The sequence below is a fragment of the Microchirus variegatus genome (assembly GCF_963457635.1).
Source record: "Microchirus variegatus genome assembly, chromosome: 22".
Taxonomy (NCBI): Eukaryota; Metazoa; Chordata; class Actinopteri; order Pleuronectiformes; family Soleidae; genus Microchirus; species Microchirus variegatus.
In genome coordinates this window covers 8,396,243-8,410,962 of record NC_139823.1, presented here as the reverse complement: position 1 = coordinate 8,410,962, position 14,720 = coordinate 8,396,243, and the positions used below count along the sequence as shown (strand labels likewise).

Below are 14,720 nucleotides of genomic sequence, written 5' to 3'. Positions count from 1 at the left end.
AAATGTTATTCTTTTTTTTAATCTGGCATTTTTTTGAAGGCTTAAATCCCGCAAAACAAGATTATCTCCTCGCCCCAACTTACAGTACAGAGTCAACTCGCCTCATTAATCACTGTCTGTGTTCCAGCTTTAATGTACGCCAGTATATTTGGAAACGTCTCTGCCATCATCCAGAGGTTGTACTCTGGCACGGCTCGGTATCACGCTCAAATGCTGCGGGTCAAGGAGTTCATCCGCTTCCATCAGATTCCCAACCCGCTGAGACAAAGGCTGGAGGAATACTTCCAGCACTCGTGGACCTACACCAACGGCATTGACATGAACACGGTAAATGAAAACAATCGCTGCAATTCACAGTTTATGCCACTGTGATGTTACTTAATGCAATTTTATTCTTTTAAATCTTCTAAAAAGAGCTTTCTTTCCTTTGCCTGCTTTTCCTCCGGATTAACTTCTCTTCATTGGTAAGATCAGGAGGTAACTAATTCATTTATTCCTATTAGTTTTGCATGAATTTTACTATTTATAACTATTGTCCTTATTTAACTACTTAAATAAACATGTTACAGTTCAGGAAACACATGTTTAAGTATGTATTATTACACACACTGACAATTAAAGCAATGATTGTGTAAATGATGTCATAATAATACTAATATAAAGTAAATCCTCAAAGAAAATGTGGAGGAAAGAAGTTTGTTTTTTTCTCTTTGATTGCCCCCAAGTGATTGGATTCACGGTACAAATATAAATAACACACAAACTCATCATTATTGCTCACATCTATCACACAATACTTTGCCTCCTCTCTCCAAATATTAAGCGCTGGCAGTTCAGACCAAGAAAAAAAATGGAGAGCAAAACTGGGCACACTTTGGTGCCACGTTTAGAATCAGGGACGGTTAAATAAATCCAAGTGGCAGTTATTCCACATTCTACTTTTGTTTTGAAAATCATTTATTTTTCCCTCTTGATTACGTATATGAATGTCTCTAAATGTCAACATTCTCTAATGATGCATAGGAGATGTTGTCTGTTGTTATAATTCCATGACTCTGTAAAATGTCCTCATCTCTGCCCTAGTTAGTACTTTTCTGCTTACAGTGTCCACTGGGTTGCAGAGCGATTTTGAGCATATCCGACTCGTCCTTTTGTGTGTTTTACCGTTGGGTTTTCTCTGCGTCACAGGTATTAAAAGGTTTCCCTGAGTGCCTGCAGGCAGATATCTGCCTTCACCTCAACAGGAATCTTCTTCACAGCTGCAAAGCGTTTGAGGGAGCCACCAAAGGCTGCTTGAGGGCTTTGGCCATGCGCTTCAGAACCACTCATGCTCCACCGGGAGACACTCTGGTCCACGGTGGAGATGTGCTCACTGCTCTCTACTTTCTGTCCCGTGGCTCCATCGAGATCCTGAAAGATGACATTGTGGTTGCCATCCTGGGTAAATACAATGTTTTTGTGAAGTAGTGAAGTAATTGAAGTGGAGTGACTGTGATTCTAGTGAGTGAGTGTCTGTCATTAGTATTGTGGCAGTATTATTGCACTGAAAACCTCAGATATCCACCTCCCAGTTGAATAAAAGATCTCACGTTAGCTCATGGTTTAGCTTTTTCTACCATTTTACCTACCATGTCTGATTTTGAAAAAGAAAGTGATAGCTCAAAGTAATATTATTCTTGTCAGTGCTAGGCATTATTATCAACACAGAGGCACTGCAGGTCACACTAATGGCGTGTTTCCACCGGCTCTACTCGCCCGGGAACGGCACGGTTAATTTACATTTCCACTAGATCAGGGCTATTCAACTAAAATTTCCAGAGGGCCAGCTTTTCGGAAGGCTGTCCAGCCAGTGGGCCGGTCAACCCCTGTACTACTATTTTGTGTTGCATGTACATTAAACGGATACAAATAGATACAACATTTTCAAATTATTTACCACTTATTTATTGAAATGGCTGCTAGTTTTGTGCTAAACAGATAAGTAACAAAACCACCAACATTCAGGTACAATACAATTTGCGTATAGTGCAAAAAGGTTACAGTTACAGTATCACCAATATTTGGGTATAACAGTCACAATTGGCTCTTACAAAATTAGAGGTAACAATATAACAACAACAATTAAGGTGCAATGGCCACAATAGGCTATTTTTGCAGAAATATAAGTAACAGTACCAATGATATTCAGGTACAATTGCTACAGTTGGCTCATAGTGCAAAATATTCTGGTACATACATAGGCTGCCTACAATTACAGCTGTACTAGTATTTGCCAAAAAGGGACGCAAAGTATCACAAAGTGTCAGAAATAGGCTTTTTAATAATACATTCATTATTTATGGGTTAATGGGCCGTGGGCCTGTCCAAATTGCTTGAAGGGCCTGATCTGGCCCCCGGGTCTTAAGTTGAATAACCTTGCACTAGAGCATAGTACTTAGTACCAGGTACTTTTGTTTAGTATCTGCTCTGGTGAGGTTCCAACACGCAGTGTAGGTACTAAGCGTGACGTTTGGTCAGAGTGGCGTCACAGGAAGAGACGTCCAACACAAGGATCAAGCCGAACAATGCAAAACTGTAGATCAGTTAAAAGGACAATCCTAAAAAACGTGGGTTAATCTCCAACAATTACCAGGGAAAGTCTGGAGTCTGGTGTATTTAGCAACCGGCGAGGGGCATCGCTGTATTTTAATCCATTGACTGTGTCAGAGGGACTCTCTGCTCCAGTCATGGAGGAAGTACTGAACAAATATGTTTAATTAACTGATTCTAGTGATTCAGTTACACTGAAAACAACTGCTTTAAAGGTCACTAGTCTAGTCACACTGTTGCCTCACACAATCCCAGTGCATCCTTCCTGTGTGGACAGGGGTGGAGTAACACAAGACACTCACACTTACTAATCCAAACTACATAAAAACACTTTCAAAATACAGTACAAGCACTTCACGGCCCAATGTTTCAGAACAAAGTACAGGGACCGACGGACAGAAAGTTGTCCGTCAGCAAACACCAGCAGTGATGAACGGCGACAGGCAGAGGCAGTCAGCTGCACTACATCAGTACCACATTTTACAAGCGATAAAATAAATATTAAATAGACACAGCGGTCCATGACAGCCCCAAGGTCGAAAGCGACGACACAGCAGTATACACAGTCTTATAGACGCGGCGATTCTACAACACAGGTGACGAACTAGAGGCAGCTGTGGCCTGAGAAGGAGTTTAACAACATATTAGTTCTTCACGGTGGTAAATCCACCAACTACTTTCTCTTTGTCACCGTCAATGTCCAGCTCCACACACAGCAAGATGAGGTTCGGCAGTCTGGCCTCATTCATATAGGAATGGTAATAATTCTTAATAAACGTCAGATGTATCACTCTGCTTTTGTGTTATGAGTTCCTACCACAGTTGGAATTCAGTTGATTGGAGATTCTGACTGTGAGTGTGAAGACTTGTTTCCCCTGCCTCTCTACTCCTGTCAGCTGGGATTAGCTGCAGTTCCACCTGCAACCGTCAGAGACTAAGCAGTGTAGATAAAGGATTAACCGTGGATTTCATTTTGAGAAAAATGTTGAGTATGTACGTAGTTGTTGGGATATGTATACTACTGTGTTAGTTAATGAGTTGATGCATGACTCTGGATTCTTGATATTTACTTTGATGTAGATGTTCTTTTGTCATCAGATCACGGGCAGACAATTTTAGTAACAGTTCAGGCTCCGAGTGACTATTTCTCAAGTCGGTACAGCAGCTAAACCACATCATGTTCACACACTTTGACAAGAATAGCAAGGTGCGCCTGTCATGCCCCCATTTCAGTCCTCTGGGCAGCGGAACAGGCTGTTCATTTGACAAATCTCCAAACGCTGACATTTTCTGTAAAGTGGCTCCGTGAAAGGTTGTTTGGCATTTTTAAAAAACCATGATGAAATAGCGGCTACCTTTTTTTTGACAGCACAATGAACATGAGTTAAAGCTGCACAAAGATGAATAATGGAAAAGGGCAGTAAAAGGACAAAAAAACAACACTAAGCTCCAAATTTGAAACAACGATTCCTTTTTTTCGTAGTAAAATTGTCATAATGAATTGTAAATATTCATCACTCTTATTAGAATAATGAGCATTTATCTTCTTTGGGTGAACCACAACCACAACCAGGTGCTCTGGGCCAAGCTTGGATTAAACCTGCCATTATTCATGAGATGAATGCTCTCCGAAGCTGCACCTGACAGAATGGGGTTTAAGCTTAGCAAAAGCTGCTGCATCACACAAAACCCATTATTAACAAACACACTGGAAAAGTCACTGATCTCATAGATAAGCCCATTTGTATTTATACTAGCATAATGCTCTATCAGCACCATTTGGCCCCATTCTTGATTACTTCTACCTTGCTAAGTCTGCTATCAGCTGCCAAAATTTCCGCAGCCTGTGACATCGTGCTTTTTTTTTTTTGTCCACACCGGTAGCATTGTTCCACTGGTGAGATATTACTCTCTCACTCTGCCACCCAATATAATGGCTATTTAAATCCTTGTGCTGAGAGCTGTGTGTGGAAAGAGATACAGCACTCTGTGTGAGGTTGTCCTTTGTGGTTGATAGGTGTCTGGTGCGTGCTGTGAAAGGCACACTGGCTGCCAACATATCATATCTCTTTCACTGGAACCCCTGCTCTCAATGTTGGCATTTAGTGAACCCAGGGACCAACAGAGAGAACCCACGGTGCCTTTAATGTGGACCTCTGCGCCGCTGCAAAATAGATGCTTGCTCCAGCCAAGGAAACTCTTTCTCTCTGTAGTTCGAGAACTGACATTAAAGCGGACCTAGACCGGAAGTTCCAATTAACGCTATTTTTTAGTGTGTATCTGCATCATTACCTTGTTTACGAAGCCCTGAAGGTTCAAAACAAACAGTTCAGCCACTGTTGAGAACGCTGTGTTTTATTGCGAGATCTGAAAAAACCAGGTCCGGTTACGTAAACAGCAGTTTTCCGGAACAGCAGATCGTCCTGCTACGGTCACTAGTCCGGGCACATCCGGTTGCATACATTGAACCACAGAAGAAGAATAACACGTTGTGGAGGTGTTTCACGAGCGACAGTGTCTTCTGACTCCGGGTCAAAGTCATAAAAGAGACTGCGGCGGGGAGTCGTGATGAAACTATTAAACACTGTTAAAACAATGTTTTGATAATGAGTAGCAGTGCATCCACCATTCCAGAGGGGGGAGCTGCACTTCTGAGAGCGGGTGTGCTGAATATGTCACTTCCGGGGTATTGGCCAATCACAAGACAGTTGGGAAGGCTCTACGCTGGCTGGCAAATCACAACACACTCTGTCTTCTGGGAGTGAGATTTATGTCTGAAATATCGTGGCTCAGGAGAGTGTCAGAAAAGACAGATTTCTATTGGCTCGTTTACAGCAACTAGGAGGTTTTTGACCATAAAAACAAGTTAATGTATGTAAATAGACCTCCATAACTAACATATATGTGCAACAGGACCACTCTAGGTGAGCTTTAATGATTTCCTCGACTTCTGCTAATGTGGCTTTGTTGTGTTCTCAACACAAGACCTTAACTTTGAAGTTAAAGTGTGTCAGTAACAATCAAAACCCTTCAGTTCCCCTTTCACATCAAAGTTGCTGTGAGTTATTTCTTGCCATCAATAATTGATCAAAGATAGAAAGACAACTGATGCAAAGGCCCTGGGAGAATATCCACACAGAGGAGAGTCTGATTGATTTTCATTATTCACAAAAACAACAATGTCTGTTTCCCTTTAGCACTGATTCTTCTCTTTATGACCATAGCAGCTAAAACTGACTGATATCTGTATGTTTGTCTTTCACTGTCACTTCCAGGAAAGAATGACATCTTTGGAGAAATGATCCATCCGTCTGCCAAGCCTGGGAAGTCTAACGCTGATGTGCGAGCTCTGAGCTATTGTGACCTGAGCACCATTCAGAGGGAAGATCTGATGGAGGTGTTGGACATGTATCCGGAGTTTGCCGACTGTTTCTTCAACAACCTGGAGCTGACCTTTAACCTCAGAGACGAGTCGGCCAAGGTAGATCATACTACTCATACTACTCATATCATGATGACGTCATTACCATGGATATGTATATAATTATTTGCTTGAAGTGAAAATGATCTTGGTAAGATTTATTGAAATAAGATATTATTATTTAAGCCTTACGAGATAAGAGTGATCTTGAAATTAGCCGTGAAAACTAACTTTTAGCCATATTTCTTACACCAGTCTTACCCCAATTTCCACTGGACGCGTCGCCGTTGCAAATAGCTTCCATTCTAATCAATGAGAGCATTTCCACTGGGCACGCTGCGGAACGTCTCAGCAGCGTCCCAGATCGCACCAGACAGGAAGTCCGACACAGACTCGAAGTAAAACACTTCCGCCCCCCCTTTCAAAATAAAACACAATACGCAGGTCATATAGCCTATCACAACTTCACCTTAAGACAATCACAATAAGCTTGTGTTGCTCAAAATCAGTATTTTCTTTGTCTTCCTGTTTGTTTCAAGTGTATTTAACTAATTTTTAGTTCTATCATTTTGACACTGTTCTAGATTTAAGCACACCACAGACTTGAAATTAGATTAGAAACTGGCATTTTTAAACAAAATGTCTTATTTAGCATTCCTGACTCACATTAGGCAGTGCTCTTTTGCCATAATAAGCCATAATTGACCATCCTGTCATCATCTCAAGTGTGTTTACCTTATTGTTAAGCAGATTTGTTGTCTCAATTCAAGTTAAGTCTATTTCTTGAAACAAGACAATTTATCTTACAAATAAAAAAGTGCTTAAAAACCTTATGACATATGTCACAAAGCTTGTTTCATTTGAGCTATGACTCGAGACAAAATACTGTTCCACAGATATTCAAGATGCACTGTCTAAAAACAAGCTCCTTTATCTCACATAAATCTTACTCTTTAGGTGATTTTGTCTTCTATTATAAGTGTGATGAGATATTTTGACTAGAAATTAGAAAAAAAATATACTGGGGCGACATTTTGAGTTTTTGCAGTGTTGCTTATTATCTAGCTGTGACATGTGTCACATGTGTCTTTAACTGCTTGCTCCAACCATGCTTCTCCGTTTTCATTTTAAAATGCACGCAATTTCTCTTCCCCCAGATAGATTTTTAACCCTAACTATTATTTTTGTAGCCTTCAGGTTCCCAGAGCGGTGATTCAGACGACGAGGGCACAAAAAGCATGAAAAGAAGAATCTCCTTCACACCAGATCTGTCCAAAGGTAAACCAAATCTGCACACGTCCGGGATACGACTGTGTTCGGCATTCGGGGTTGATGATTTGTTTGGTTTTATTTCTAATTGTACATGGTGTGCTGCTCGCTGAGAGCATCTATTCTCTGTGGACCGTGTTATTCCACTATCTCCTTTTAATTGCCATTCTACAGGGGAAAACGAGGAAGTTGTTAAAGATGTAGGAAGGGAGAGGGAGTCTAACCCGTGCCTAAAGAGATGTTCGGGAGTCCTTTATTCTTCCTCACCCATCCCCCCAGTCCTGGACTCTGATGTTATTGTGAGAGACAGCTTGGAGAGAAACCCGTCTTTTCAAGGTAATCTACAGAATCTTGTTTTACTAATTAGCTGTAATTATTTATGGCAAAGGCATGTTACTACCCATTCCTGGGTGGGGCAGTGTAAAAAAAAACGAAAATAATTAGAGGCCAGGGGAAGCAAGTGGGGGTATCAAATCTTATCTACTGAAGTATCAACTCCTATTGGGTTTAACAAACGTCTTTGTCTTTAATAAAACACTGCAGCATAGTTAATAAAAACTTAAGTGACAGCTACTTTATACTCCTTAGATCTACAGTGCAGAACTTTAATCTCCCCATAGTAGCTGTGAAGGCAATTATATAAACATCACGTCTCCAGTGAGGTCCTCATAGGTTACTGTGTTGTGTTTTTGTTGATTTTGAATCCACTTTATGAAACACGTCATGATGTCTTTCTTTATCCGAAGCATCAGAAAATGTTGTTGGGCTTTATTAAGACAGTTTTTTCAACCCCTGTCGTCAGCTGTGGCCGACCAGTCACGGCTGTTTTGTGCGAAATCCTTGTTTACTGTGAAATTTCCGACATGTTCGCTGGGCAGTGATATGCTTAATAAGCTCTCTTTAAACCCGTCTGGTGGTAACTTGGTTGCAACAGTCAATTATTTATTCCTAAGTCCTGCACTCCAGTTTTAATATTAGCCAACTAAATGGCGTAGCACCCACAAATATCAATGTGTAGTTGGATAGATTGGATTCCAATATTGTTTCTTAGATTTCTGATGCTTTTGTGATCACACCTGTATAAACAGCAGCCATTCCGGGGAGCAAACATAAATAAGAGATGTGATTTCACTCTGGGCTAATCTCTTTCAGAGTTTCAGGTGTCCAACATTGATCCATGTATAAGAGGGCCAAGCTTATAAGACATTAAACACTGGTTTGCCCCACGTATAACCTTAGATTTTTCAATAAATCAAAGTTTATCAACGTTTTTTCCTCAGCATGCAGTCATCGGAGGTTTAAAACATGCTACAAACTGTCTGCTCACCATGAGTAAACATCTGATTTGGACAGCCCAAACTACACTCTTAGAAATAAACGTGCTAAGTAGAACCATATAAGGTTCTTCGGCTTGTCCTCATAGGAGAACCCTTTTTGGCTCCAGGTAGAACCTTTTTATAAAGCTTCCACCTGGAACCCTTTTGGAAGATTCCACAAAGAACTCTTTTAAAACTCTTTATTCAGGAAAGGGGTTTTAAAGGGTTATCTGGATCAAAGTGGTTCTTTCTGGAACCATTAGTGTTACCAAGAACCCTTGAAAAAACTTTTCTTTGGGAAAGGGTTTTTCAGAAGTAAATGGTTCCAGGTAGAACCTCAGCCCTTGTAGAAGGACCATTTTGGAACCCTTATTTCTAAGAGTGTACATTTCTTGATCAAGGATCAGAAGCCAACAGTTGGGAAAATGGAAAATAAATTCAAACAATAGAATCAATATCTGAGGCTGCTGTTAATTTCTAATGCTGGAAGGATACAGAAACTACAGCCACACCAGGGAACAAGTAAGTGCCATCATTGGTGAAGACATACAGAGCACACGACAAACACGGATATCAAAACGACTCATCGTGGTCGTACAACGCCCGGGCACAGACTGCTGCACCAGATAGTTAAAACAAGCTGAATACGACCAGGTGCCCAGCACAGATAACAGGGTTAGTTTGTTACTGGAAAACATTGCATGAACCAGGCCTTGATAAATGGCAACAAAGAAACCTATCCACATCTCTGCTGTATAGATTAATTACATGCTATTTTTGTGGGGGGGGGGGGGGGGGTTTAGTGATGACGTTGTCGTGACGTTTCTCCTGACCTACATGTAAGGATGTAAAGCGTGCGTTGTTGCTTTGGCTTCCCAGATCTCTGCTGTGATAAATGGGCCTGTAAAAAACCTACAGGCTACTTGGATGAGTCAGCACAGTTCCGGGACCTGAGAGAGGACGATAACTCTGCCAGCGAAATCACCTATGGAGAGGTGGAACAGCGCTTAGGTCAGCTTCAAGAGCACTTAAACAGGTGCGTGTTGTTCGAGTCAGCATGCAGATAGCTGACCTCTATTGTACTGTGTCTGTTATAAACCAAATACTCAGGTATAGGAATCTTTCTAACCATTGTGGTACAACAGTGCTTCGTTTTTTTGGGGGAAAAAAACAAGGTGTTTCCCCTTTTTAATTCTTTAAAGGTCGAGTGTGTAAACATCTGAGGCGTCTAATGGCGAGACTGCAGGTTGTACACCTGCATTAATTCATGCAGGACACGTTCGGCATACGCCTCCACAGCTGACTGCAATTTATCAGTCATGCTACAATCACAGCCACTCTCAAGGTGATCCATATAAATAACACCGCTGCCTCGCTCATTTCTTGCTACCCCAATGCTGCCTCACACTGCTGCGGGCAAATCTTTGCCACCACTTCTTCAGTTTAGGGTGTCTTGTTTAAAGAGTCTAGCTAGGTTTCTTGCATTTCTTGCAATGAATTGTTTGATTATAACTGGAGTTTTAGGTGCCATGTCTCATTTCTATTTGTGAGTTTCCCCCCCCCAACCACTAGGGGGTTGTATTTCATTTCTGATATTTTGGGTCATGCTGGGTTATTTGAGTCACTTAACTCAGGTGTTCCGGATTGAGAGGCAAACAGTTTTCCGCTGTGCTCGAGGTTTCAGTTTTGTTTTTGTTGATTTGTTTATTGGAAATGGAAAATGAGCGGACAGTGTCAGAAAATAAATGGCCGATATCATTTCAGACACTAAGGAAGAACCAAACAAGAAACAAACAAACAATCAGCAGCAAGTAGTGTCACAGTATAAGACTTTTTTGCTACAAGAGTCATCCTGACAGACTTTTTTGCCAGTAATATGTGACTTAAATATGAGTCATATTGGCTAAAATTGCTGCATTCCACTCTTATCAGACTACCTGTTTCAAATAAGGAAAATCATCATCTTCACTCAAAGTCACATGTGCAGACATGTGAGGAGAGGACATTTGGAGCAAATAACACAATGAAATAATTAGTGATTATTCTTATTACTTATTCTATCACTATTATTTTCTGTTAGTGACTTAATGGTTATGGTTTGCTTTATTATTTTTTTTTAAAAAGTTGTCACCTCCCACTCTTCTAAAAGTAAGCATAACTGGCAGCGTGTAGTGTAGTTTTTCGACTGCTTGTGTGCATGAGTAGGTGGAGGAAGGAGCTGGCAGAAGCTGGATCTACTGGAAACACAATGTAATACTGTGGAAGCAGACCATATTATCCATGAGAATGAATTGGTACAAAAGGTGTTACAGTGCAGTGCTCAAAATATTAAACCAAGAAAGGAGTGCGTTTGAAATCATCTTTGTTTAAATGGGATTAAATAAGCTACCATTTAGAATCCATTTTTTTCCCCCCTAGTCTCATTATTTCTTTTTTGTCGGTAACTGGCTGACCATGGTTCCAGTGACACACCTGCAGCCGGCCGGTCACCGGAAATAGGCGCATAAATGAACGGCAAGTGGTATTTTTAGCTGGAATTATGACAGACGGCATCAGGGAGCGTGAAACACTGAGCTGGCTCAGTTTATTTTACACAAATGAGACAATTTATCCACTACACTCTATCTGACCTTGTTTTTTCACCTCATGTTATCTGGGCTGCTGGAGTTGCAGCAAATCATTTTGCGTTTTTTTTTGTAACTTTGTCAAGTCTGAAAGGATATGTCAGGGAAAAAAAACTCTTGGTGAGGCACTTTTCTCAATAAATCTGTATAAATAGCCAAGAAAAATGCTTGTTACAACCTGCAATGAAAATATATATTCTCTGAGTAGTTTGCCTCACATTAGTCAAAACCCAGGAAATAGTGAGTGCTGCAATTAAATCTATTACACCTATGTATATTAAACAGGACGTATATGTAATTAAATTGTTGTTCGGTATTACCTGATTTCGCCTGGTGACCTAAATATAGAGCTTGATTAAAGTCTTGTCATAATTAAATTGACCAAATGAGTGTGATGCAGTCATTTCCCAAGTAAATGCTGAGTTCACACCTCCCACTCAAAGCTCATTATCACTCCTAGCAGGAGCAGCATCTTTTGTCTACTACTCCGCTCCACACACCGTTATTTGTCCACCGGCGAGGAGCAGAGGCTCCATCTAGTGCCCAGTAATGTATAATGTGTTGTTTTCACTGGGATTAATCGTCTCCGTGTCTGCCTCTTTCTCTATTTTGAGGCTGGAGTCTCAGCTGATGTCAGATATTCATACCATCCTGCAGCTGTTGCAGAGACAGCCACCTCTGGGACCTCCAGCGTACAGCACTGTGACTGCCAGCCCAGACTATCACAGACCTGCTGTGAAGGTTCAGCCAGCTCCTCTGACTGCAAGCCACTCTTTCAGCCATACAGGAACTCAAGTAAGGAAGCTCTTCTAACTTTTCCAGTTTTTTTCCACACAAACACACACACGCTGACACTGATTCAGGAGGTTACAATCACTCATATGACACCAAATGCTTCAATGATTTCATGCTCCTACCCCATGCCCCAGTGTTACTTGTGAGTCTCTTCATGGACTGTTGTGTCTGCCGGTCACAATTTGGCTCAAGACACAGGTTAAAACCAGGGCGGAGACACAACTTGATTAAGTGCCAGTGTAATTAAAAATAAAATAAAGAAACATAATATATATATATATATATATAAAAAAAGGCATCTTCAGCTGTATCAGCATTGTTGAATATGTGTGTGGTTGTTTACTCCAAACCAAACCTGGAAGGTGAGGAGTTCAGGAATGAGAATAAGCTCATACTTAACAGCCTTGGTGTGACAGGATACAGGTGACACCGCTTTCCGCTTTAATGACCCTCAGTGACTGAGTGCACCTGCAGGAAGCGATCGGCGGACCTGAGCAGGGCAAGTAGAAAAGGAAAGGGTCATCATCGCGCTGCCACAGTTTTTCTAATAGCGACAATCTGAGCCACTTTCACATAAGAAAATATTATTTTCTCACTTTGAGCCTATGCCGTACAATCTAAGTATGTTAGGTAATTTTTCATTAATTTTTCTACCATTAAAACTGAAGGTCTTATACACTTAATTAACCTACTATTACAATTTATACATACATATATATATATATATATATTTATATACGTATATATACATAGACATACATACATACATACATATATTTATATACATACATACATAAATACATATATATATATACACACATACATATACATACATATATACATACATACATATACATATATACATACATACATATACATATACATATACATATACATATACATATACATATATACATACATACATACATATACATATACATGTATATACTGTATATACCCCCTTACAATTGCAAGCTTACAACGCTTATGTCGGAAGCTTAAATATAAGCTAAAGAAAATAGTGAGTGAATGATATCAAATTGCATCTGTATTTTTAATTTAAATATGTGTATTGCTTTAAAACTGCTTTAAAAATATCTTCTTGAAAAAAGAAGAAAAAGCATTGGAAGCAAAAACAACAACAACATACAACTCACAGAACATAGTACATCTATGGTGGCATCAAAATAATAAGGCAGACACGCATCTCAGGAGGAGTTAGGAAAAGATACGAGGAGAAAAATAATAAATAGTAATATAATAAGTACGTACAGACTCATAAATATTAGAGTATAGTATAGAAATATAAGAGTAAAGGGTCCAATCGCAGCTGTTTTAATTGAAATAGTCCTGTTCCCGCCCCTGTGCATACATCTGTTGTGTGTGTGTTGTGTATTATTTTAACTGAACTCTAACTGGGGAGTTAAGATATTCCTCAAAAGACTTTGATGCTTAAATCCGAGTTAAAAACATATTCTCTCACTCTTCTCATTAGGACCCGAACCACAAACCGGAGAGCACCGTTCAGGAATCCAAAGACTCTATGTTGGGCCTGTCCAACGTGAACACAGCCATTGAAGACAGCCTTACAGCACTGCTCGTACAAAGACCCACAGACCCACAACAGCAGAGTCATCAGATCACAAGGAATCAACAGCCTGCGTTAATCCTTCTTCCGTCCGAAACATCTTCTACCTCCCCATCCTCCTTGTTCCCTTCCGACTCCAACCTGAACACTTCTGGACTCCACAGACACGTTTCAGACTCAGAGTTTCCAGTACAATAAACAATTCTACCGGCACAGTGTTATAATACCTAGGTTGTAATGCTGTCAATTACTACGTAGCAACTTATTTTATCAGCATGTTGGCACAGACATAATGTATTGTTAATTTACAAGGCCTTGGCGATATAAATAATAATTTTGTTCATGATGCATGTCGATGAAACACTGCCCTCTGCAGGTTAACAGTGTCATAACAAGCTGTTTTCCTGCGGTTACGCAGTTGAATAACAACGGTTGCTTATTGTTATAGTTATATATCCTCCGATTCGCAGTTCTCTCTCAAAATGTAGGTGTCTAACCAATCAGGCTGGACCTGTTCAACCCAGTGGAGTTTATAAGCGTGTTCGTAAAATCTACGTAAGCAAGGGTGCTGTTTAAGAGCCTCCAAGCTGGTTGTGACAGAGCACTACAACACCTAACCACCTTACAATCCAACGAACCAGGCTTTATACTTCAATTGGCTCTAATAGGCTTTCGTAGTCCTCCCTGTGTGACTTGATACGACCCCAACATACATTTAAGTGGTGGGGTTGGTCCACCACGATAAACCCGCTGACCCATTATCAACACAACTTCCACATCACTGTCACACACACACAAGCACGAGTGATCTTAGCCATCACAGAGATGGTTTTCCACCCTCGATCATCGTCCTTGCAAAGTAACACGAGCTGACCTACCTCACACTAGGCTGGTCTTCACAGTCCAGCACACGGCAGGATTTAGGCATCGTTTTCAACATATCACCAGGGTTTCCTGCTCGCACCTGCGGTTGCGCCGTATGCTCGACAAAGAGCCGAAAATAGAAAATTTACGGCGAGATCCTGCCTGATACAGGACGTTCTACAAAACCTTATCATTGATCAGTGACTGTGCTGTTTTGCTATTAGAGCCAATAAGAGTGTGAAGCCTGCAGACAA

The 14,720-nt window shown here is 40.6% G+C and overlaps 1 protein-coding gene across 1 annotated transcript in view; it reads left to right on the top strand.

Annotated features, from left to right (window-relative positions):
• The window catches only part of kcnh7 (potassium voltage-gated channel subfamily H member 7), a gene marked incomplete at both ends in the record, with an annotated part of 37,906 nt that extends 24,106 nt beyond the window's left edge, over positions 1-13,800 (top strand). The window contains 8 exons of the mRNA XM_083908457.1: positions 128-327; positions 1,189-1,441; positions 5,865-6,070; positions 7,201-7,288; positions 7,454-7,615; positions 9,475-9,631; positions 11,834-12,014; positions 13,510-13,800. Of these exons, the coding sequence (XP_083764583.1) occupies positions 128-327; positions 1,189-1,441; positions 5,865-6,070; positions 7,201-7,288; positions 7,454-7,615; positions 9,475-9,631; positions 11,834-12,014; positions 13,510-13,800 (1,538 nt within the window). The remainder of the gene's footprint in view (positions 1-127; positions 328-1,188; positions 1,442-5,864; positions 6,071-7,200; positions 7,289-7,453; positions 7,616-9,474; positions 9,632-11,833; positions 12,015-13,509) is intronic.
• Between the last annotated feature and the right edge of the window lie 920 nt (positions 13,801-14,720).